Source organism: Bubalus bubalis, chromosome 17 (assembly GCF_019923935.1).
Source record: "Bubalus bubalis isolate 160015118507 breed Murrah chromosome 17, NDDB_SH_1, whole genome shotgun sequence".
Taxonomy (NCBI): domain Eukaryota; kingdom Metazoa; phylum Chordata; class Mammalia; order Artiodactyla; family Bovidae; genus Bubalus; species Bubalus bubalis.
The window spans coordinates 9,281,285-9,305,233 of record NC_059173.1 but is presented as its reverse complement, the minus strand read 5'-3'; the positions used below and the strand labels follow the sequence as shown (position 1 = coordinate 9,305,233).

Below are 23,949 nucleotides of genomic sequence, written 5' to 3'. Positions count from 1 at the left end.
GCTCGGCTACGCGGGCGCAGCGCGGGCGGAAGTGGCGACGCTGGCGTCCCCGGAGGCTGCTGAGGGCGGCAGTGACGGCCCCGGCGCTGACGGCGGCGGCCCGGGGGGCGGCGTGGACGCCCGCGGCGCGGGCTGGGGCATCACCGCGGGCCTCGACCCCGAAATGGCGCTGCTGGCGGAGCACCTGCTGAGGCCCCTGCCTGCGGACAAGCAGATCGAGACGGGGCCCTTCCTGGAGGCGGTGTCCCACCTGCCGCCCTTCTTCGGTGAGCCGGGGTGAAAGGGGGAACTGGCCGGGAGCCCTGCCCCAGGGCGCTCCCAGATGCACCCGCTTCCTTCTTCTCTCAAATATCCCCAAACCAGCCCTTCCGTGGACACCCCAGATCCTACTTCCCCAGGCACCAAAGAGCCCCTTTTTCTGCAAGCACCCTAGATTTCCCCTATCCCAGACTGCTCCCAGATCCTCTCTCCCCAGAACATGTCACATCCTCATCTTTTCCCGGACATCCCCAAATCCTCTGTCTCCCCAGACACTTCATCCATCAGATGCCCGCAGATCTCCACCCGCTTGTGCTCCCCAAACGTCCATCTCCCCACGAACACCCCTACTCTACCACGTCCCCAGTTCTGCAGTCCTCCGTCTCCCCCAAAGCGTCCCACCGTCCCCCACCGCCCAGGTCTTTCATCCCACACCCCATCCTCCCGTTCTTCCTCTTCTGAATGGCTCCCAACTCTCTCACTTTAAAATGAAACCCTCATTTGATAAACCCCCTCTTTTCTGTAAATTCTCCCATCCTCTCCCTCGTGGGACGGTGTGAACCCTTCTTTTCCTCATAATTCCAAGTCCAAGACCCCACCCCCCACCCCCACTCCAGGGGCAGAAAGCCTGGCAAAGTGAGGAGGGGGTTTTTGGAAATGGAGTTGCAAAACTCTCGGGCCCCCTTTTTGGGGAGAACCACCTAAACTTTCCCCTCCGTTTGGAGCAGGGGTCGAGACCAGGGGACCTGCTTTGTGGGGTGACATCAGACACTGGGTGCTTGGGGTGGGGTCCAAAAGAAAAAGTCCCCTCCCCCATCTGTCATGCCCTGGGAGGTCGCAGGAACACTGGGGGGCGGCCCTAAGCCAGTTGCAGACCCTCGTTTCTCCCGTCCTCCAACTCAGCCCACACCCTGGGTGGAAAATGGGAAACAGAAGACAGTAGGGCCCTGCCCTTTGCCTTGCTGGTCTCCAGGAAAGAATGCAACCTGAGCTCTGCTTTCTCCTCTTCCATGTGGGCTTTCCCAAAACCCCGCCCTGCTGGTTTACTTGGTGGCCTGGCTGGAAGAGACCAGTCCCCAGGGCAGAGTCCAGCAGAAACCTGCAGACTGACAGAAGCTGACACTAACTTGGACTAAAGGGATGGTGGCACCCAGGGCAGTCACTCCCTGTCCCCCGGAGGGTGATCAGGGCTCCCAGTGGGCAGTAGTTGCTACAGTGCTGTGGGCTCTGGGGTGGTTGTGGCTACATGAAGTCACATCCCTGTTCTCTTCCTCCACCCTTTGCCTCAGTGTCTCCATCTGTGAAATGGGCATGCTGATCTCTGAGGCTAGTGGCAAGGACTAAATGAGATGGAGTGTGTAAGGTTCCGAGGCCTTTAAATGCCTAGCTGTTGGGGGCGTGGTTGTTATACAAGTTCCTGAGTTCAGTTTTGGTTCCTTCATAGCGTAGATGATTGATTAGTGAGTGTTTGAGTGAGTGCCTTTGCCTGGTTTGTACGATTCTCAGACCTGGGTCTTTTACGTCTACTGTTGCATCCCTGATACTCAGAACAATGTCTGGTGCACAGTAGGTGCTCAGTCAGCACTTAAATGTACAGAATATTCTTAATATCGGTATCTCCATGTTGAGATAATGCTAAATCTCCAGGCAGGAGCTTGGGAACTGTCTGATTTTAGCATTGAGGAACTGTTGGTTTTTGTGATGGGTTTTTCCCTCCTCTTTTAGTTCTATGAATATTTGCTCTGAATAAGGATTCAGAGTCTGTTTAATCTAGTCCTTCTCAACTCAAACAGTTTTGCCCCCTCAGGGGACAACGGGCAGTATCTGGAGACATTTTTGGTTGTCACATCCTGGGGGGGCAGTGGGTAAGGGGCACAGGGAGATGGTACTGGCAGCTGGAAGTCAGGGATGCTGGTAAACACCCTCCAGGGCACAACACAGACCCCAACCACAAAGAACTGAGCCAGCCCCAAATGTCAGCTGTCTCTCAAGGTGGAGAAACCCCCAAGCTAAGTTCTGTGGCCTTTTCCTCCTGCATCTTCAGCAAGGTTGTCCATCAGTTTCTGCGTTCGGGGCCGCCTTCACTTGATGCAAGTATCGGGCCAGTTTTACGGGAAAAGGGGTGGGTGGTGGTGGCTGGAGCCGGTGGTGAGCTGGTGCGTGGGTAGGAGAACGTCCCCTCCCCCTTCCCTGATCTCAAAAGACACTTGTCTTTGCTGCGAACTGGGCGCTGTGGGCCGTCACATCTGTTGACAGAGCCGCCATTTATACAGAAGCCTCAGTGGGTCGGCCCACAGAGGATAATTCTGAGCACTGTTTGAAAAACGTGATGATCCGTTCTGAAGCATTAAGGCTTTTCTCGGGGGAGGGTTCCTCCCGAGGGTTGAAGTTTGGGGAGGATGCTCCCACCAGTGGCTTTCCCCTGGCACACCGGGGTTGATGGAGATCGGCCCATCTGCTCTGAAACATGGGCTTTGTCCAGGTCTTGGGAATGTCTGGCCCCTTGGGTGATTTGTGATCTGGGTGCCGTGTGTGTCTCTGGCATGGAGCAGGTCTGAAGTTTGAACTCAAGAAGTCTGAATGGCATTGTGGCAGTTCCTTCCAAAGCAGGGTTTCTCCACCATGACATTGCTGACATTCGGGGCTGGGCCATTCTTTGGAGTGGCGGGGGGCGGGGAGGGGAGGGACGGTTGTCCTGTGCTTTGTAAGATGTTCAGTGGCATCCCTGGCCTCTCTCTGCCAGATGCCAGCAGCATCCCATTTCTCCAAGTTGTAACAACCAAAAATACCTGCAGAGAAACAGTCACCCCCAGTTGAGAGCTTCCGATCTTGATATGAATAGAGCAGAGGGCTAAGAGCAGTGTTTTTAAAAAGTATTTATTTCTTTAAGGAAGATCTGTTTCTCAGAGGAAAAATTGGTCAAGAAGAAATGATAAATTAAAAATCTGCCAAAATAAATAAATAATGCCATTTTTTATTGAGCATTTACTCCATGCTAAGCAGACTATGTAGATGAGTTCACTTAATCCTTTCACGGCTTTTTGAGGCAGAGTTTTTTGTTGTTATTTTAAAAACCCTTAATTTATTTGGCTGCACTGGGCACGTGTGCTTGGTTGCTTCTCGGCCTAGGGGACTTTAGTTCCAGGACCGGGGATTGAATCTGTGTCTTCTGCATTCAATGTATAGTCAAAGTCGCTCAGTTGTGTTCGACTCTTTGCAACCCCATGGACTATATGGTCCATGGAATTCTCCAGGCCAGAATACTGAAGTGGGTTGCTATGCCCTCCTTCAGGGGATCTTCCCAACCCAGGGATCAAACCCAGGTCTCCTGCATTGCAGGTGGATTCTTTACCAGCTGAGCCACAGGATTCTTATCCACTGGACCACCAGGAAACCACCGGATCACCAGAAAAGTCCCGCTGTTGTTTTTTTTTTTAAGAGAAATCGGTGACATTTCAGACTATTTTCCTTTCAGACCCATTTGTCTCTTTATCCAACTTTAAGGGAAAAAGGATAAACTGCTTTTTTTTTTTAACCCAACCATATAGTATAACCAGCTTTCCATGTCAACCATCATTTTCCAGAGCTACTTAGAATTTTGTTGTTTGAATGTAGCCATAAACTAACCAGGCCCCTGGTGTTGGATATTCACATTGTTTCTTTTTTTTCTCTAGTAAACCATGCTACAGTGAACATTCTTATGTATATTTCTTTGCATACTTCTTTGGTTATTTCTAATTTTTTGAAGGGAAATTGCTGGCTCGAAGCAGGTGAAGGCTTTATATGTGTTTAGCGCAGTCACATTTCTTAATGCTTCATTGGGTGTGGTTTGGGACAGAATTGGTTGGGCTTGATGAATGCTGATTCTTTGGGGCTGCAGGTCATGTGTGGTTCAGAGCACCTGTATCATGGGCTCGTTCTTCTGTATCTCTGGTCTGAGTCTCCCAAGCCGGATAGGTTTTGCTGTGTCCACCTAGAGGTCAACAACCCTTTGTCCGTCTTCTTTCTCCACCTTGACCCAGTAATTGGATCTCACCACTGATCAGTTTGCAGTTGACTTCTGTGAGGCCCTACCCTCTCAGCTTTTACGGTCGATTACACAACCATTCCAGAGCATTTGCAATTGAAGGGTGGGAAATGGAGGGAGAGAGAGGCGAAGGGAGAGACCTGGTTATAATTTAGTTTTGTCACTCTTTGTCTAGAAGCTGCAGTGGCTCCCTATTACCCCAACTTGAAATCCATGCTGTAGCCTTTTTGAATGGCTTGCAGCCCCAGAGATGGTACCATGACATCACTCGCTTCTGGCTCTATACCTGCATCAGAGTCTCACTGCCTGGGGCACCACTCCTCTCCAGCCCATCACCTTCCTTTCACCTGGATGGGTTCCGCTTATACTACAGCCACTTAAGGCAACGGGTTTTGCAAATTAAAAAAAAAATTTTTTTTTTTGAGGTATAGTTGCTTCCCAGGTGGTTCAGTGGTAAGGAATCTGCTTGTAACACAGGAGACACAGGTTCCATCCCTGGATGGGGAAGACCCCAGAAAAGGAAATGGAAACCCACTCTACTCCAGTATTTCTTGCCTGAGAAATGCCATGGACAGAGGAGCCTGGCAGGGTCCATAGGGTTGCAAACGAGTCGGACATAACTGAGCCACAAAACTACAACATAGTTGCTTTACGATGTTGTGTTAGTTTCTGCTGTATAACCAAGTGAGTCAGCTATGTGTGTAGACATATCCTCTCTCTCGGACCTCCCTCTCACTCCCCAAGTTCCCCCACTCACCCCAACCCCGGTTTTGCAACTTTGAACTGAACCAGCCTGCTGACTCCTCTCATCCATTGGAGGTGTATTTGCAAGTAGGGAGTGAGGTCTTATTAACCTTGAGAAGCATCTCCTGTGTGTTGGTGAGACCCACTCGTGAGCTCACCTGGCCCAGATTAGAGCCGAGCAACACCTAAACAGAGGGCTGCCTCTGGCCCCGTGTGTTAACCTGTTCATGTGTTGGCTGCTTGGGAGGCTTAGAGAGAAGTAGCTTTGAACCCGGGTTTATTGTTGGCTGAAGTCCCTGAATGGGAGTCTCTCAGTTCAGTTCAGTCGCTCAGTTGTGTCCGACTCTTTTCAACCCCATGAATTGCAGCACGCCAGGCCTCCCTGTCCATCATCAACCCCCGGAGTTCACCCAGACTCACGTCCATCGAGTCAGTGATGCCATCCAGCCATCTCATCCTCTGTCGTCCCCTTCTCCTGCCCCCAATCCCTCCCAGCATCAGAGTCTTTTCCAATGAGTCAACTCTTCACATGAGGTGGCCAAAGTACTGGAGTTTCAGCTTTAGCATCATTCCTTCCAAAGAAATCCCAGGGCTGATCTCCTTCACAATGGACTGGTTGGAGTCCCTTGGACTCTCAAGAGTCTTCTCCAACACCACAGTTCAAAAGCATCAATTCTTCGGTGCTCAGCTTTCTTCACAGTCCAACTCTCACATCCATACATGACCACTGGAAAAACCATAGCCTTGACTAGATGGACCTTTGTTGGCAAAGTAATGTCTCTGCTTTTCAATATGCTATCTAGGTTGGTCGTAACTTTTCTTCCAAGGAGTAAGCATCTTTTAATTTCATGGTTGCAGTCACCATCTGCAGTGATTTTGGAGCCCAAAAGAATAAAGTCTGACACTGTTTCCACTCTTTCCCCATCTATTTCCCTGAAGTGATTGGACCAGATGCCATGATCTTCGTTTTCTGAATGTTGAGTTTTAAGCCAACTTTTTCACTCTCCTCTTTCACCTTCATCAAGAGGCTTTTTAGTTCCTCTTCACTTTCTGCCATAAGGGTGGTGTCATCTGCATATCTGAGGTTATTGATATTTCTCTTGGCAATCTTGATTCCAGCTTGTGCTTCTTCCAGGCCAGCGTTTCTCATGATGTACTCTGCATATAGATGGAAACTGGTATCAAGCAGAGCCAGCCTGAGCTTGAATGCCGGTTCCACGGTGTCCCAGCTGTGTGTCCTCACCCAGGAGCTTCCCCTCTCTAAGCCTGCAGCCCCGACTGTAAAAGGGGGAAGCTAGGCCTCCAGGGGGGCTGGTGGAGGCTAACTCCCCCAGATGATGTTGGCGTCCAATGCGAGAATCTCTCCACCTTTTTTCACAGGTGGGGTAGACAGCCTCTGGAAAAGCCTGAGAATCTGCACCTCTTGCCACACTGCCCTTGGGCAACAAGGTTCTTGCAAAAAGAAGCTTCCTTGGGCTCTTGGTGACTAGCTGCCAGGGCTAGGGGCCAGCTGAGCAGCCTGGCTGCTAAAGCAACTCTCATTTATAACATCCAAAGGCCAGCTCAGAGCACAGACCAGTGGTGTCCACCACCTTTGTTCCTCTAGCGAAAAGGAGATCTTCTTGATCCTCTGGGTTCAGAAAAGTCCAGCCCTGAGGTCAAGGATGGAGGTCTGGCCTCTGCTCCTGGAGGGAAGAAGATGGAGAAGCCAGAGGGAAAAGACCCAGACATCCGCTCTGTCCCCTGCGAGCTTGTCCAGCCCCCACCTCGTTCCTCATCTGTGGGATGTCCACTGCGTAGGGCTGGTTGCAGGAACAGTGCCCCATTGTGAATCGTGTCCCAGGCCCCAGCAACGTGCCTGGCAGAGCATCGGTGCCCAGCCAATGGGTAACTTGAAAGGGAATGGAAAGAATGCGTGACAGCGGCTTTGTAAGGTATAACGCCTGACCCCATAGCTAGCGTAACCCATGTTTTGAGTGACTTCCATGTGCTTCAGCATTGAACAAGCCGATCTCTCATTTCCAATCCTCCTCCTCACGACCTTATGAATTAGGAGGAATGGGCACCACTTTACAGAAGAGGAGACTGAGGCTCAGAGTGGTGAAGGGAGGTGACCAAGTCAGGTAACGAGGAAGGGCTTTGTAGGGGGCCAGCTCTGCAAACAAGTCTTTCAGAGCAGAAAGGACCTTTTAGAGCTGTTGTGGGGGAGGGGAAATGCTGGCAGTTCCCATCTGGCATTGACAGTGTGCTCATTTCAATGAGCTTGTTAGAATAGCAATGTTGAGTTCTGGTCTTAGGTTGCATTGTTTCAGTTTTAAAAGGGCCTGGATGGATGTTAACTACTTGTGTTACATTCTTACCGAGTTACTTGTATCAGGGCTTTTTTTCCCCCCAAAATTGTTATTGTGTTAACTGTATCTGAGCCTTTACAAGTCCTTACAATGGATCAGCGCTCCCCAGGGTCCTATAAAACCTCATCTCTCCATCTGCAGTTCTGTGGCCAGCTCACTTCCTCTGGCTCAGAAATGATTCATTTTCTGCACTGCTGTTAGGCCACCTTCCCTTCACCACTCCCTGCTGAGACCTCAGGCTGTAATGGTCAGGAGCGCGGTCCTTAGTTTATAACTGGAAAGTTCCTGCTGATTTTATCCATATCCACACCTTTCTCTACTTCTCTGTCCTCCCTGTCTTCATCTCTTTCTCTTTTTTTTTTTTTTTTTTTTGTCGTGCCTGTGGGATCTTAGTTTCCCAGCTAAAGATCGAGCCCAGGCCCTCAGCAGTGAATCCCAACCACTGGACCACGAGGGAATTCCCTTTTTGACATCTTAATCATTGGAATCATTCTTGCCTGGATTTCTTTCCTAAAGAATGATGCTATAATGTATGATAACAATTATTATAATCATAAAGAAGAACTTTTAAAACACTGAGCCAGAAATTATGCTAACCCCTTTATTTCTACAACCTCATTTAAGCCTTGCAACAGCTCTATAAGGTGGGGTCTGTTATTAACCTCATTTTACAAATGTGGAAACTGCAGCTCAGAGAGGTTAACTGATTTCTCCCAGGCCACACAGCAAGTAAGAGAACTCATTTTCCCATTTGCATTCCCAATTGCTGGCTGGTTTTTGCCAAAGGGGACAATTGTGGATAAAGAGAGTTGGCATGTCACGGGGCTGATTTTTATTTATTTTTGTTTTTTTAATTTTAAAAAGTATTCTAAAATTTCTTTTATTTATTTGGCTGTACTCAGTCTTAGTTGCAGCTTGCAGGATCTAGTTTCCTGACCAGGGATCGAACCTGGGCCCCCTGTATTGGGAGCACAGAGTCTTAGCCATTGGACCACCAGGGAAGTCCCAGGGGTGATTTTTAAAAGTACCATTTGGTAAACATTTTTTCCTCTTAGATAGAAGTTAGAGTGGGAACTAGTTTTTGAAAGGTGGGCATTCTCAGGCTCTTATGCTTCAAAATAGGCCTAACTGCAGACTGAGTCACCACACATGCACACCCCACGTACCATGGGATTAATAAATGATTCATCTCCATCAGCTGTAATTTGAGTGCCTCCCATTATGATCCTTGTAACCTAGGATCTGTAAAGTTAATCTGTCCCATGTGATTAACAGAGAAACCTTACTATCCAGCTATTGAAAAAAAAAAAAAATTGAATTTGAAATAGAACCTCCCCAAACCAGGCCCCTAGCATCCTGACACAGGCACCCTGTTCTTCCTTTTTCAAATGAATATTTACGGGTTGGGCCCGGATTTCCCACACCGAACCACACAGGCTGAAAGTGAAGGTGTGCGTCTTAAAAGCAGAATGCTTTTTGTTCTTGAGTGAAAATTATTCCTGAGATGAAATGAGAGGGTGGGGGCTATTCGGTCACCTTGTGGCCCAGTGTTGACAGCATCACCTACTGGAAGAGATGGTTGCCTGGAGAGGCAGGCGTAGAGGGGGCAGCTTGGATGGAAATTTCCAAATATGTGCTGGGGGCTTGCTCGGAGCATAACAGCAGGTGCTTTCCAACTACATGGAGGCCAGAAAAACAGGAAACGAATGTGATTCTGTGCGGCACATGGTGACTGCTGGCTTATGGGGAGTTCTGCTCTCTGGACAACCTCAACTGTCTGAACTATGGCAGAGACCCGGGCAGAAGGTCACAGAATGTTGCTGGGTGTCTGCTTCCTCTTATTTTGTCGGTGATGCTGACAGAGTTGGCTGTTTGTTCTCCCAGTATCTCGCAGAATCAAAGCACTGCCCAGAAAGCAAGAGGAATTTTTTTAAAACTACACAAAGCTGGGGACTTTCCTGGCAGCCCTGTGGCTAGGACTTTCCACTGCCACTGCAGTGGGCATGGGTTCCATCCCTGGTTAGGGAACTAAGATTTCACATGCCACAGGGCACAGCAAAAAAAAAAAAAAACCTACATAACGCTGTCCTAAAACCCTGGAAGCATACCATGTAGACCCATTTAGGGAACAGTTGAGGGGGCCTCTGATATCACTGGGTCACATCTTTATCATAATTCCTATTTTTGATGATGGCCCTGTTTAGTACACTGCAAATGGCTTGCTGTACAAATTCAGGGACATTTGTCATACGTTTGGATAAGTTCCATCCAGGATAGCTGAACTAGAGAGAAAGTTGGTACATTCATCAAATTTGGTGGATGGAAAATATTTCACTGCTTTTTTTTCCATTATTGAGATTAAATGTCTTTTAATTGTCCATTTTTCTATAAGGAGGTTATTTCTTATTAATTTGTTAGAGCTCTTTACATATTAGGGATAATAGTCTTTGGTCTATGACATCTGTTACATGGGTCACCCCCTCTCCCAATCAGTTTGCTGTTTGGCTTTGATTGGTGATGGGATTTCCTCCCATGCCCACCCAATCCCATATAGAAGGTTTTTGGGTTTGTAATCAGACTTATTGGCCTTTTTGTTATGCCTTTTGGGTTGAGTAGCATGCTTGCTGCTGCTGCTCCTGCTAAGTCGCTTCAGTTGTGTCCGACTCTGTGCGACCCCAGAGACGGCAGCCCACCAGGCTCCCCCATCCCTGGGATTCTCCAGGCAAGAGTACTGGAGTGGGGTGCCATCTCCTTCTCCGAGTGGCATGCTTAGGAAAAGTCTAAAGAGAAGGGGCCATTTGCCACGTGTTCCCGGTGACCAAGGTAAGGCTTGACTGTGTTTAGAATCCGTGACCCTTTATGAAGTAAGATAGTGGGAATGTACTTGATTTTTTCTCTTGTTTTTGAGATGGCTTCTTTTTACTCTGGATGTGAGACGATAAACTAGAAAGCCACCCAAGCCCGCTCCCTCTCTTCTGGCAGGTTCCGGGTGCCATTCTAAAGAGCCCATTGGCTGACAATAATGAAAAACAAGTTTGGGATAACTGCAAAACAGGTAAAACTAGAAAGGTAATTTTGAGGCAGGATTGTATTCTGTATGAAAGGTAAAACTGGGTGGCCTGACAAGAAATACGTCGTGTCCAGAGCAGGGCCGGCGTGAGTTTCAGCTCGCAGGCCACCGAGTGCTCAGGGGTCAAAATCATTTTCGGTTTTGCGGTCAGAGTCCTCTCGCTTTTGCCGAGCTCACACACACAGATGGAAACGTCCTAGAAAGAAAGGCTAGAGGGGATGCTGGTACCAGCCTCGGGTCTGGAATTGTGTGTGAGTGCCTGGCTCTCACCAGGTGACCCTGCACCGTCACGAGGCGTTTCAGAGCCCGCTGGCATCAGGCTAAGCCAAAGCAAACAGCAGCCCAGAGCCTTCCACAGGGCGTGTGGAGGCCGGCGTCAGGTCACCTGGAGTGCCTCCTGTTTGCCCAGCACCTTGGGGCTCTGGAAAGGGAGGGGCCTGAGCCCAGAGCGGTTAAGTTACTTGTCCAGAGTGATGCCAGATCTGAGGTCTGAACTCAGGACCAAGGCTGCGTAGCTCTACACTGCTCCTCCTCTGATCACAGGCGGTCCAGATGCTGCCGACCCGACTCCTGTGTGGGCTTCTATATATACACACCACCCCCCTCTCCTGGGGGCCATCTCCCAGCCCTGCTTTGCCCCTCTCTCCTTCTGCTCCCTTCCGGCTCCAGAAGTCCATCCAGGCCCCACATCCCACCCCTCATTGAGCAGAAGCCTGGTCTCTGCACGGTTGCCACGACCTGCAAGAGCAGCTGCCTTGGGGCTGGCTCCTGCTGATCACGATGACCTCGGGCCCCACGTGGTGTCAGGAGAAGATGAGACAGCCTTTCTCCCCGCCATCTGGGGGTAGGGAGGACACTCAGAACCACACAGAAGCCATTTCCAGAGCCAGGGAAACCGAATGTTACTCTCTGCGTCTCTAAAATGCCTGTCGACTGACCTGAGTCACTGTGAGAAGCTGGTAAGCCACCCACATGTGGCTGATGATCGCCAAACCGTAGTTCCACATCTCCACGCAGGATGGCATTACTCGAAAATCAGCCCGCAGTGGTAATCAAATCACGGCCAGGCTCTGAGCCCTGACTTGGCATGCCTCCCCCACCCCCCATCACAGCAGCCGCCCAGAGATGGTCCCTTTACAGACGGGGAAACCGAGGCCAAGCCCCTTCCCATGGCCTCTGCCATCTTAGTCGTGTGGGTCCTCAGACCCGTGCGTTGGGTCAGTCTGCCCTACAAGAATGTGGCTGGAAAAAGCTCAGTGGGGTGCCTCTCGATTCATGTTTCCCACTATCTGCCCCCTTGTTCATGCCGCTGGCTGCGGGGGTGGGGAGCAGAGCAGGGGACTAAGACCACCTGGTCTCTGCCCTCTCAGAGCTCAGGGTGGGGTGGACGGAAGACAGACTTACACGTGGAACCGCAGTGAAGGTAGCAGTGCAGTGAACTTGGAGAAAAAGTGGAAGGAAGGAGTCCGACTTTTATGAGCAGGAAAAAAAAGCCTGACGTTCTCTTCCAGTTTTTTATATGAAAAATTTCAAACATATAACGAAATTGAAAGAATTTCACAGCAGCTATTCACGTAGCCACCATCTAGATTCTACCATTTATATCTGACTGTACCTGTCTGTCCACCTCTCTGTCCATCTGTCAACCCGCCTCATGTCTTTGGGCACCATATATTTTTGAAAGACGAGGAGGTGAAGCCATGGTCATGCCTTTGGAAGAGTGTTGCCAGTCCCCAGAAAGCCCGTCCATGGCACCTGCATGGCCCCTGTGAGACTCGGAATTGGCGACCCTTGGCTACACAGTCAAGAGGGAAAGAGTCACTAGTGGTGGAGAGTCTTGACTGTCTTGCATTATTTTTTTTTCTTGAGGTTTCTTTTTATTTTTTGGCCATTCCACTTGGCGTGTGGGATCTTTGTTCCCTGACCAGGGATTGAACCCGCGCCCTGGGCAGTGAAAGCACTGAGCCCTAACCACTGGACCATAGGAAGTTCTCTGCATTATTACTGTGCATCATCATGCTTCGGGGGAGTCGTGGCAAGTGTCCGGCGGAGAACATGGTGCAGGACTAGCAAATTGCACAGGCTTCCCAGGTTGGCCTTGCAGGATGAGGCCAGCAATACATCAGGGAGGATGAAACCATGGGTGGAGTCATTACTGCATTAACGCCCTTGGCAGGATCTGGTGGGACAGGATGTCTGCACCCCCTCCTGGCACCCCAGAGCAGCTCCTGCCGCCGTCTGGGAAGGGAGATGTGACCCCACAGGAGTGGGAGACAGGCTGGCAAGCTGAGAGGAGGGTTTTTCCAGCCTGAGGATCTTGTACCCGGGAGCCTGCAGTTGGGCCATGTGGCTACTCGGGCCCCAAGGGGGCCTCAGTTGGGAGTCAGGAGAATAGAGGTGGCCAGGGGCTCGGGCCCTGTGTGCCCACTCAGCAGAGGCCCTGGAGGACCTGGTGACTTCCAAGCCTGGGTGATGTTTGCTGGAGTGCGGAGCCTAGCCCTAGTTGTGTCCCAAAGTCATAAAGACGGTCAGAGTTCATTTACTGAGGGTTACTGTGCCGGGCACTCTGCAAATGTGTTCAGTGTTTGGATTTCAATCCCCACCACAACCCTATGAAATAAGTACAGGTGGCACGGGTGGTAAAGAGCCTGCCTGCCAATGCAGGAGATGTAAGAGACGCAGGTTCAATCCCTGGGTCAGGAAGATCCCCTGGAGGAGGGCATGGCAACCCACTCCAGGAGAATTCTTGCCGGAGAATCCCAGGGACAGAGGAGCCTGGCGGGCTACAGCCCATGGGGTAGCAAAGAGTCAGACGTGACTGAAGCGACTTAGTATGTACGCATGCTGCCCCATTTGCCATGTGAGGAAACTAAGTTACATGGAGCCCAGGCAGTAAGTTACATGGAGCCCAGGCAGGAGACTTGCTTACCTGGATTCAAACCCAGTCTGTCTGGATTCCTACCTGACCTCCTTTCTATGGGGTTTGGGGCTTTTTCATGTAAAACATCCAGTGCTGTTTCCTCAATGCACCTCTCTTAACAGATGCAGTTAGAATGTTCCAGATGGCTGGCCAGGTGTGCCGGGTCACCTTGGGTGGAATTCAGCCCACAGGTGGCCCTCCTCCAGTCCTCCGCCCCTGTGCAGCCGGCTGGTGCGTGCCCGAAGCCCCTGCCTGGCCTGAGGACAAGGGGAAGCTGGCGGGGGGGTTTCCCCGCCATAGGTTTTGGTACCCACTTGTGGCCTGCTCAGGTGTCTTTGCCCCCTGGGCTCTGTATCGAGGATGCTCAGAGGTGGCAGGGAAGCACAGCTGAATTCAGGCTCTGAGGCTGAAGTCCTTGTTGAGTCTGCTCAGGAGAGACCCGGCCCTTCCCTGTCTGTTCCCTCCATGCCCAGCCCTCAGCAGGGAGCTCTGACCCGTGGGCTGTCTCTGGTCCCCATGACGGCCTGCTGGGGGGGTCACAGAGGTGGGAAAGGAGGAGAAACAGGCCGTAGACTGCTTATATTTCCCAGGGAGCCCTGAGTTCCAGGCACTGCCAGTTTCTTGGTCCATATTTCATCAGCTCCAAGGCGCCACCTATTTTAAGGTGCTCTGTTGTTTTGTGAACCACCAAGAAAGGAACACTGCCTCCAAGGGAGAGCATTTGGATGTCAGAGATGAACAAAGTATGTCTCAGAAGTGGGTGGTTTCAAGTCATCCTCGTAGCAGCTCCAACCACCTCTGTTGGCCCACTTGCTGGATGGGAAAACAGGCTCAGGGAGCAGAAGGGATACTCCCAAGCCCCGACTGCCAGTGTCTGCAGAGCAGGTGTGCAACCCCAGTTCATGAAGCTCTGTTAAGTGACGGGGGTCCCCCTGCTGGTGGCTTCTCCCAGGCTCCTACGCAGAGTCTCAGGACCGGGGGGGCCTCTGGGTCACCAGCTTACTTCTGCCTTAGAAGCTGGTGAATGAGAAGGTTATCTTTCATAAATCTGGCCCCTGTTCTCCCACAGACCAAGATTTCTCGAGCTGCTTCCTGGCCAGCTGGTTTGTTAGCAGCCATCCGCCTTGTTGGCCAAGATGGTTTCTCAGAGTGTTAGTTTTGCGAGATGCTCTACACTGTACTGTCCAATATGGTAGCTACTGGCCACATGTGGGTATTACATTTAAATGAATGAAAGTTAATAAAATTACAAATTGAGTGCCTTGATCACACCACATTTGAAGTGCTCAGTAGTCACATGTGGCCCATATTAGATGGTGCAGATACAGAACTTTTTATCCTAGGATGAGGGGTGCTGTGGAAAAAGCATTTGCCCCTTAGAGAATCTGGTTGTATTTTAAAGGCTCTGACAAGTCCTGCAGTAAGCAACCAGTCTCACTTGGAGCCCAGGACTCCAAATTTACTTGCCCACGAACTGTTTTAACACCTACAAACAGTTCTTTCCTTAAACACATCAAGTGACCTTTCCCCCTGTCCCATGGCGGTCCTGAATATCACCCTTGTTGGGATTCTAACATCTCTCTTCTTGTTTTGTCCCCAGATTGCCTCGGCTCCCCAGTGTTTACTCCTATCAAGGCGGACATAAGTGGCAACATCACCGTATGTACTTGGCCTGGCAGCCCCAGTACCCAGATCAGGATTCTAATCCCACCCTGGTTACCACTGCCCTGCTACCCACTGCAAGCTCCCCAGGCTAAGGAACAGGAGACGTGGAAAACAGGCCTGGCCCCCAGCTCCTCTGACTCAAGGCTCCAGGTTCTTGGTTCTCCTTGCAGTCATGCCATCCAGTCACAGCCAAACTATGATTCACAGTCTGGAGGGCTGACCTGAGAAGGACCTGGCTGGTACTTGGATTCACTCCACCAAACAAAAAATAAACTCCAGGGCCCACAGTTGCACTGACCCAGCCCTTCCCTTCCTCAATCCTTAGAGCTCCCCACGGCATCCCCCAACCGCTGACCGCCCCCCCAGCAAGGACCCACCATGAGGCCGGGGCTGTGTCATTATCCCCATTTTACAGACAGGGAAACTGAGGCCCAGAGCTGTTGAGGGACTCACAGCAAGGAAGTGGCAGAGGTGGGATTCACATCCAAACTTCCTGCCTCTGACTCAGGAGCCTTCTTCCTGTTGGACATCTCTGAATCCTAAGGACCTACTTGTGTTTGTCCACAGAAGCGAAACTTCAGATGCTTGGGGTTCAAGGTGCTGTCAGTAGTGGTTGGAGAACGTGGACTCTGGGATCTGGTCAGGGCTGGAACCCGTTCCTACCTGCACCAGCTGTGTGACCCTAAGCACATCACTTCGCCTCTCTGAGCCTGCTTCCTCATCTGTAATTGGCACGACGGCAGGCACGTCAGGGTTGCTGTGGGGATTAGAGAAGGCTGTGGCTGTGAAGCACCGCGTGCATCCAGTGAATGCGGACGGCCTGGGGGTTACTACTGTCGCGACCAGCCCCCATGCCGGTCCTGGCAGGACAGCGAGGCTCTGGTGGGGTGGCAGCTATGGAGGCAGCCTTCCCCAGGGGGAAACCCTGTGTGCTCTGTTCCAGAAAATCAAAGCTGTCTATGACACCAACCCGACCAAGTTCCGGACCCTGCAGAACATCCTGGAGGTGGAGAAGGAGATGTATGGGGCCGAGTGGCCCAAAGTGGGGGCCACGCTGGCACTGATGTGGCTGAAGAGGTGATGGGCTTGGGTGGCGGGGTGTTTGTGTGACCAGGGGGCCAGGCGCCTGCCCTGCAGAGGACGGACAGCCAACCCCGCCACTGCCCCAGGGCGTCCACTCTGACGGGGCAGACGGGCACGTCCGTCTTCCACATAGGCGTTCTTCTTGTGCAGTGCTACTTAGTGACAGAGAAAAAGCACCCTGGGGGCCAAGTTCTGCCTGATGGTGACATTTCCTTGCTGGTTCCAGCCTCACCAGAGGCGTAACAAACCCACAGATACTCCGGCCACTGTGCTAAGCTCTTTAGACACCTGATCATATTTTATGTGCTGTGCGTTAGGTATGATCGTCCCCATATATCCCCATGTCCTAGAGGAGGATGCTGGTGGCTTCTGGGGGGCAATTCATGGGCTCAGGGCACAGGGCCAGGCCTGGGACAGAGTGGCTGAGCACTTGCGCAGGTTGCGCACTGCACAAAGACGTCCTGACTACAACCAGCCAGTCACATCACGCACATGGCAAATTTGTATGTTATGACAGCTTATTGACAGAACCACAGCATCCAGAGAAGAAAGAACTCTAATTCACATAAATTCGACCTGTGGGGTGGGGGCAGGGCACCCCGATATGGGACTTGAACTCAGATGGTCTCACCCTAGAGTTAGTTGACAGTGCTTGTGACCATGTTACGCACTGTCCTCGTGGCACATACTTGGAACCGCAGATAGTCATTCCATCTTACGGACGAAGCCGCTGAGGCTCAGAGAGGCCAGGCAGCTCGCTTGCTGAGCTCATGCTGCTCTCTGCCAGCTCCTGGATTCCCTCAGCTATGCAGACTCCACAGTCCCTGGCAGCAGCTACGAAGCCAGGGACCCATTCTCTGCCCCACTGATGTTCCCAACATTGCCCCTTCTCTGGGGCCTGGAGTCAGGAGCCAGGAAAGTCGCACTTTCCCTGGATCCCCATCCCCAGAAGCTAATCCTCACCCCACACTCTCTGTGCACTTCTTTGGTGAAATGGAACAGGAAGAGTCTGCTCCCTGGAGGATGTAGTCAGTGTGGGCATCAGTGGGTAGGTGGGCTGTAACTAACACCCTTATGGCCTATTTTATGACTTGTCCACACTGAGCTGCCCTACTCTTGTGTGTCAGCCGGAGAGTCACACACCTGGAATGAGGAATGCCCCCGGGTCCATCCACTGGCAGGTTCTGTAGGTTTCTCAGGAAGAGCCAGGCAGAGAGTGACGTTCAGGTCAGGAAGTAGGTTGTTTGTGTCCAGAGGAGACATGGGCAGAGCCTGGTGACTGGGAGAGCAGATCCTGGTGGATGTCAACAAGTCGAGCACATAATGAGCACCTGCTGTGTGCTGTGCCTGGTGCCGGATGCGTGGGATGCTGCTTGGAAAGGCAGGGTCCCTCTTAGGGTATCACAGTCCAGCCCAGGCAGGGGGTCAGGCTGCCGGGCAGGTCATGACAGCAGGATATCAGAACCTGGAGCAGAGAGAAATCAGGGAGGGCTTCCTGGAGGAGGGTTACCAATTAGCATCTCCAAGACTGAGCAGCAGGGTCCCAGGAGGAAGAGGCCTTGCAGGGGTGGGAGGGCAGGAGAGGTACAGAGTATCTGCCCCTCCAGGAGGATCTGGTCCAGCCAGGGCCCTGGATGCAAGGCGGGAGCAGGGAAAGATGAGGTGGAATTGGTCAAGGATGAATTCCAGCCTCCTTGGGGGTCCTGGGATGCCACGGAGGGGCATCAGCAACGGGGTAAAATGGAGCTTGACAAAGACTCACTCCAGCTCTGGGCAGCGGGAGGATCATAAAGGCTGGGAGAAGCAGGGGCTCAGGAGAGGTGGCCAGTCAGGGCAGGGCTGGGACTAGAACCTGAGCGTGGTTCACACTCCAGGCTGATCCCCAGTGATTGAGAGTTGTGATCCAAGCATGGAGGAGTTCCTTCGCCTCACAGGTGATAAAGCTGAACTTTATTTTTTCAGTCCTCGGGCCAAGCGTTTCTGCCCCAAGAACCCCCCAAACTGATCCGCACCCCCTTGCAGGGAGGGAGCAGAGGAGCCCAGTTAGGGAGTGAGACAGGCTGTCACTGTCTAAGATATGAGACTGAGATATGAACTTTTATCTCAGCCTTTGAGGCTTTTGGAGTACCTCTGTATTCCCCTCCGTGAAGTGGGCAGATTGTGCTGAGCTCAGTCTCACCGGACGGACTGAGGGGAGCAGATGAGATGATGTGGAATAAAGGGCTGGCACTGATCTGATTCTAGACTTGGTGGCCTTGCCATGACTCACACCCTGCTCCTGGCTCTTGGAGCATCATCCTACCCCAGAGGAAGGGCTCAAGTGGCCACGGGAGGATGCGGACCACGGCACAGGCAGGGATGGGAGCGGGGAGCCCACAGGATCAGACTCGCTCGTGTTCTCAGCATGGCCCTGGTCTGTGGTCCCTGAGCCCTTTGAGGACCAGAGCTGGGGCTTCAACACTATATTGATTGGCTTCGTCCTGACTCAAGCACGGATGGCCACATGGCCATAGAAATGGGCAAAGCTCGTCCAGACCCTGCCCTCTATAGACTTCACAGCCCAGCAGAGGTCATGGCCGGGGTCAGCCCCAGGCCAGGTGTAGACGAGGTGCTTGCGACACGTGAGGTGATCCCCTGGAAGTGGAGGGGGGGTGGGGTGTCACGTTACACAGAAGCTGGTGTAGACATGACAGCTGAGCGACTGCCCGCTTTGGTATTCCGGGGTCACGGGAAGTGGTTTATTCAGGGTACATCCGGGTCAGGGTACATCCGGGTCTCTGTGCGGTGGGTGGGCGGGGCCGGCGGGAGCGGGCTGGGCCCTGACACACCCTCTCCTTTCCGGCTGCAGAGGCCTGCGCTTCATCCAGGTCTTCCTCCAGAGCATCTGCGACGGCGAGCGGGATGAGAACCACCCTAACCTCATCCGCGTCAATGCCACCAAGGCCTACGAGATGGCCCTCAAGAAGTACCACGGCTGGATTGTGCAGAAGATCTTCCAGGTGAGCCACCCCGTGGGCGCAGAGGGACCCCTGGTTGTGGGGTTCGCTGTCCGCCACACGCTCCGTCGCTGTGGCCCCCCTGGCCCGTGTCTGTGTTTGCGCTGCCCACCCCAGGCTCAGGAGGGGCTCTCCCCCGTCTGTCTGGGATGAGACTGGTGTGATGAGAGGCCTTTGCTGCACGGTGGGCATTTTCCTAAGTGCTGTGTGGCGGTTCTGACGAGGGGCCCGATTGGGAGACCATGAGAAGAACCAGGGCAGAGACGAGGCCCTCAGGTTGACGGTGGGCTGACCTCACTGGCCCCTTGGATTCAGCTGGGACCCTGGCACTGGAGGGGGGTGGGGAGGGGAGGAAGGGCCCCTGTGCCTACCCACGGGGGTGTCTGCTGAAGGGACACTTGCTCACGAGGCTCTTGGTGACTTGTGTTGGGTGATGGTGACCACAGGCCTTTGGCACCAGCCCAGCTATGGGAGAATCCCACCGGAGAGGCGTCGAGAGCCCACGGGTGCACTGCACACTGTTCTGGTCCCCCTTTCTCCTACAGCACCCCCTGCCCGCCCATCCTCTCTGCGGAGAGAATGGGGCTCTGAGGGCGGGTCTCTGTCCCGCGTGGCACAGGTCATGGGCAGGCAGGGTCAGGCTTCAACTGAATCCAGGCAGGAAATATGGCACCTGTGGGCCATCGGTCCGCCCTGGCAAGGCTGGAGATAGCACCCATCCCGGGCAGGGACTGCAAGAGCCCTGCCCACCCCCCCAGAGCCTTGCCTCCTGTGAAGGCCTCACCACCATAACTGGGTGCCCTAAATGCCTAGCTCAAGGCGGGCCACTTTCACGAGAGGCCCTGTCCTTGGCTCCATTTCACAGATGAGGAAAGTGATGCCCCGGACGTTAAGTATCTTGCTAGAGGTCACACAGTAAGAAATTCCTGAGCCAGGATTCCTGAGCTTAGTATCCTCATCTTGCAAATAGACATAAAATAGGCCCTGCCTCACAGGCTCATTGTGAAGAGTCTATGTATTATTCTGTATACAGTGCTTGGTGTGTTGAAGCTATTTCTATTTTGATTCTTTTTTTTTTTTTAATTGGAGGATAATTGCTTTAAATGGTGTGTTAGTTTCTGCTGTACAAGGTGAATCAGACATGAAAGTGAAAGTTGCTCAGTTGTGTCCGACTCTTTGCGACCCCATGGACTATACAGTCCATGGAATTCTCCAGGCCAGAATACTGGAGTGGGTAGCCTTTCCCTTCTCCAGGGGACCCTCTCAACCCAGGGACCAAACCCAGGTCTCTCGCATTGCAGGCGGATTCTTTACCAGCTGAGCCACAAGGGAAGCCCAAGAATACTGGATTGGGTAGCCTATCCCTTTGCCAGGGGATCTTCCGGACCCAGGAAGTGAACTGGGGTTTCCTGCATTGCAGGCGGATTCTTTACCAACTGAGCTATCAGGGAAGCCAAATCAGATATAAGTATACATATATACCCTCCCTCTTAAACCTCCCTCCCTTCCACTCCCCCCCCCCATTTTGATTTTTAATGATGTTATTATTTGTAATTTCCTCACCTTCTCAAACTTGTAGTCTTAAGCTGTTTTATCCGGTTGCATTGTTTTCCTTCTAGTTCGGAAATGCTATGAATTTCTGGTTCTCTGGCCTTTTCAAGTTGTCAGGGAAGCCCTGAAATTTAGGCAAGTGTCGCCCCCTGAAGGTCAAAAGAGGAACAGCACAGATCCACCATCCTCTCCCCGCCCGGCCCCTCAGATAGTGGGTCTCATGAGGAAGCTGTTCACCTTCTCCAGAGCAGGGAACCCACCGGAGGGAAGAGGTCCATCCTCGCAGAGCACCTACCGTGTGCCTGGTGCTGTGCTCAGCACTTGGCACGACCTCCTTAATCCTGACAAGAGCAACCCAGTTGGGTGGGTGCCATTGTTATCCCCATTTTACAGATGAGGAAACTGAGGCTCAGAGAGGCTAAGTAGCTTGCTCAAGGCTCACCGCTAGTCAGCAGTAGAAGCTGGAATTTGAAGCCAGGTCTGTCTGTCCCCAAAGCTTCCTGCTGTCCCTCACCTGGTAGAAAGGGACACACACACAACCCCCCACCACCATCACACTTGGCCTTTCCTGTTCAATGCCATGAATAACAACACAGACCTCATGCCCAGTGCGGACCTTGGGGGCATTCAATCCCGGAACCTGCCCAGTGGCTGGGCTCTCCCTCCTCTAACACTGTGCCACCCCCTGTCACCCGTCTCAAGGCAGCGCTGTACGCGGCCCCCTATAAGTCCGACTTCCTCAAAGCGCTCTCCAAGGGCCAGAACGTGACGGAGGAGGAATGCCTGGAGAAGATCCGCCTCTTCCTGGTCAATTACACAGCCACCATCGACGTCATCTACGAGATGTATACCAGGATGAACGCCGAGCTCGACTACAAGGTGTAGGCCAGCTTCACAGCAGGTACTCCAGACGGCACAGCCCGGACCACAGACCCCCTGCAGGGACAGGCAAACCCGAATCACTGTGAATCTGGCTGGCCAGCTGCCCTCTGCCCGTGGCGCGCCCCCAGAGCAGCCTTGAGTCAGGCCAGGGTCCACAGGGGGCCGGCCCTGGTCTTTTAAAAGTCACGTTTGGGATCTGTCCTCCTGGAGCAATAAATAACCGTCACACTTCAGAATCTCCTTTAAATTTCATGACAGTACAGACTGACTTTATGCCTTCATTTCAGTGTGGTAAAAATCAATTAATATTTCTAATAAATCAAGTCCTAGGGTTTTTTGGTCCCCTCCAACCCCCATTCGAAGCATGACTCTGGGGGAAGTGGTGTTAGATCCGTCACTTTGAAAATAGGCACGTGTCTTTCTGAGGAGCTGGCTGAATGATGTTTTGAGTGTTTCAAGGACCATGAGAGGGTTTGATCTGAAATTATACAGGGCCCCTCTTGTGGGATTTTTTTCTTTTTAAAGCAGACTGGTGTGTGTCCTCAAGTGGTTTGCACAGCCGGGCCTCCAGCACTGTCGTTAGAGCCTCTCCTACTGTCTTTTGCCAGACAGTGTTTTTTATAGCTGAAACCAACCAGCAAGCCTTTGATGACCAAGGGGAGGCTTATTTTAAAGCTATCAGACACAAATAACCAACCGTAGATGACTGCATTTGCATTCTTCTGCATAATTACCTTCTTCAGGGACAGCCTTTCCAACCTAAGCAACTGCCTACCATGTGTATTCTTTTGAGGGGGAGAGGATGAACCCACGAACACGCCTTACTGCCTTAACTGTCCTTCCTGGCTCTAAAAAGAATTGTCTTTTTAAAGTGTCGGGATGACCAAAGCAACCCACAAAGAATTGATGTATGTTTAAAAACCCAGTGAGGAACAATTGGTGATTTTTATTCAGAAACTAAATAATCCTTAATAAATAAATCTCTATTTTGGAATCACATTGGTGTGCTGTTTTGATTCTTGATTTTTTTTTTTTTTTCCTTGTTCTTTCTGGATCAAAGGATACAACTGGGGACCAGCCAAGGACTTGCTTTTTAGTCTCTGGGTCCTATTTTCTGGTTTTGAAAAATAGAACTGGCTGCCACGTTGAGAAACTGACATGTCCCAGAAAAATCTTTATTTCTAGCTTCTTAGAGAAATCAAACTGCCTGGCTAGAAGTGAGAGGTGACTGCCCCCTTGGCTGGATGGGGCGATTGGGTGGATAGACTTTCACTTTGCCTCAGTCTCCACCAATCCCTGTTGCCTCCCCAACCCTGTAACCATTGGTTATTTGCACTTTATCATGGGCGGGTGCTTTTTCTGGTACTAGGGTTAAATGTGGGGGAAAATATTTTACTTCATTCCTGATCCTGCATAACACACAGTCTAGTGGGCAGGATGGACCAGTAAATCAGCAGAGGTAATATAGAGTGGTCGGCGCCCAGAGGGAGCCTGAGTCCACAGATTGGGGCGCACACTGAACCTCGATGGAAAAGTTGGGGTTGTGAGGATCCCAATAGAGGAGGAAGGGGGGACACTCCAGTTCATAGGCAATGTCCTTTTGGCTTGACCCAGAGCAGGCTGTGTGTATGTGAGACATCATGCCACTGAGGAATTTGAGCTTGACTCTGAAAACTCTGGAACATCTTCAGGGGTCTTCTGCACAATCAGTCGGATATCCAGTTTGGAAGGTTCCCTCTGATGTGGCCAAGGGTTAGAAGTCTGAACTAAGTTTTTTGCTGTCTCTGATTTCATGATGTTTCCTAACATTGCTGATAGGAAGAATGCCACTGATCTTTCTAAGCTCTAACTGCTTTTTAGGATTTTTCCCTTTGAATATAAAATTCTGCCAACAAATTTTAAAAATTCTGTGTGTGTGTGTGTGTGTGTGTGTATAACAAAGAGCTTTTGGGGACTTCCCTCGCAGTCCAGTCATTAAGATCTCGCTGTCTAATGCAGGGAGTGCAGGGTCGATCCCTGGTTGGGGAGCTAAGATCGGGCATACCTCATGGCCAAAAAACCAAAACATTAAACAGAAGCAATATTGTAACAGATTTTCAATAAAGGCTTTAAGAATGGTCCACATTAAAAAAAAAAAAAAGTTTTTCTGCATGTTTCCAACATAATATAGTGACACCAGGAAGGCAGTTTCTCTGTGGAAGGTCAGAATTTTCCCAGGACAGCCTTCTTTATTCCTGGTACCTGCCTGGCCCCAGGAGCATTTTGGGATTGTGACCCCAGAGATGAAGTCAGCAGTGCATCCAAGCCTTCTCATGTCATCCTCGTCAGAGTGGGACTCACTCCTGCCTGGGGCAGGGAGGAAGGAACACACATTGAGCATCAGCTGTATACCAGGCCCTGCA

At 51.6% G+C, this 23,949-nt stretch overlaps 1 protein-coding gene across 2 annotated transcripts; it reads left to right on the top strand.

Annotated features, from left to right (window-relative positions):
- LOC102412234 (glycolipid transfer protein) lies at positions 1–22,544 on the top strand. 2 transcript variants are annotated; one of them, XM_044930051.1, is made up of 5 exons: positions 1–266; positions 14,971–15,029; positions 15,979–16,112; positions 18,967–19,117; positions 21,372–22,544. In XM_044930051.1, the coding sequence occupies exons 1-5, from the start codon at positions 164–166 to the stop codon at positions 21,432–21,434; spliced, it is 510 nt and encodes a 169-aa protein (XP_044785986.1). In that variant the 5' UTR covers positions 1–163; the 3' UTR covers positions 21,435–22,544. The 2 variants fall into 2 exon arrangements, with proteins under 2 accessions (XP_044785986.1, XP_006052984.1); XM_006052922.3 differs by having other exon boundaries at positions 5–266; positions 21,368–22,544.
- The last annotated feature ends 1,405 nt before the right edge of the window (positions 22,545–23,949 follow it).

Excerpts from the sequence above, each read along its gene's own strand:
- LOC102412234 (XM_006052922.3), top strand. The coding sequence starts at position 164 with ATGGCGCTGCTGGCGGAGCACCTGCTGAGGCCCCTGCCTGCGGACAAG. Across the intron at positions 16,113-18,966 it reads GCACTGATGTGGCTGAAGAG|AGGCCTGCGCTTCATCCAGG; the intron begins GTGATGGGCTTG and ends TTCCGGCTGCAG. Across the intron at positions 19,118-21,367 it reads TTGTGCAGAAGATCTTCCAG|GCAGCGCTGTACGCGGCCCC; the intron begins GTGAGCCACCCC and ends ACCCGTCTCAAG.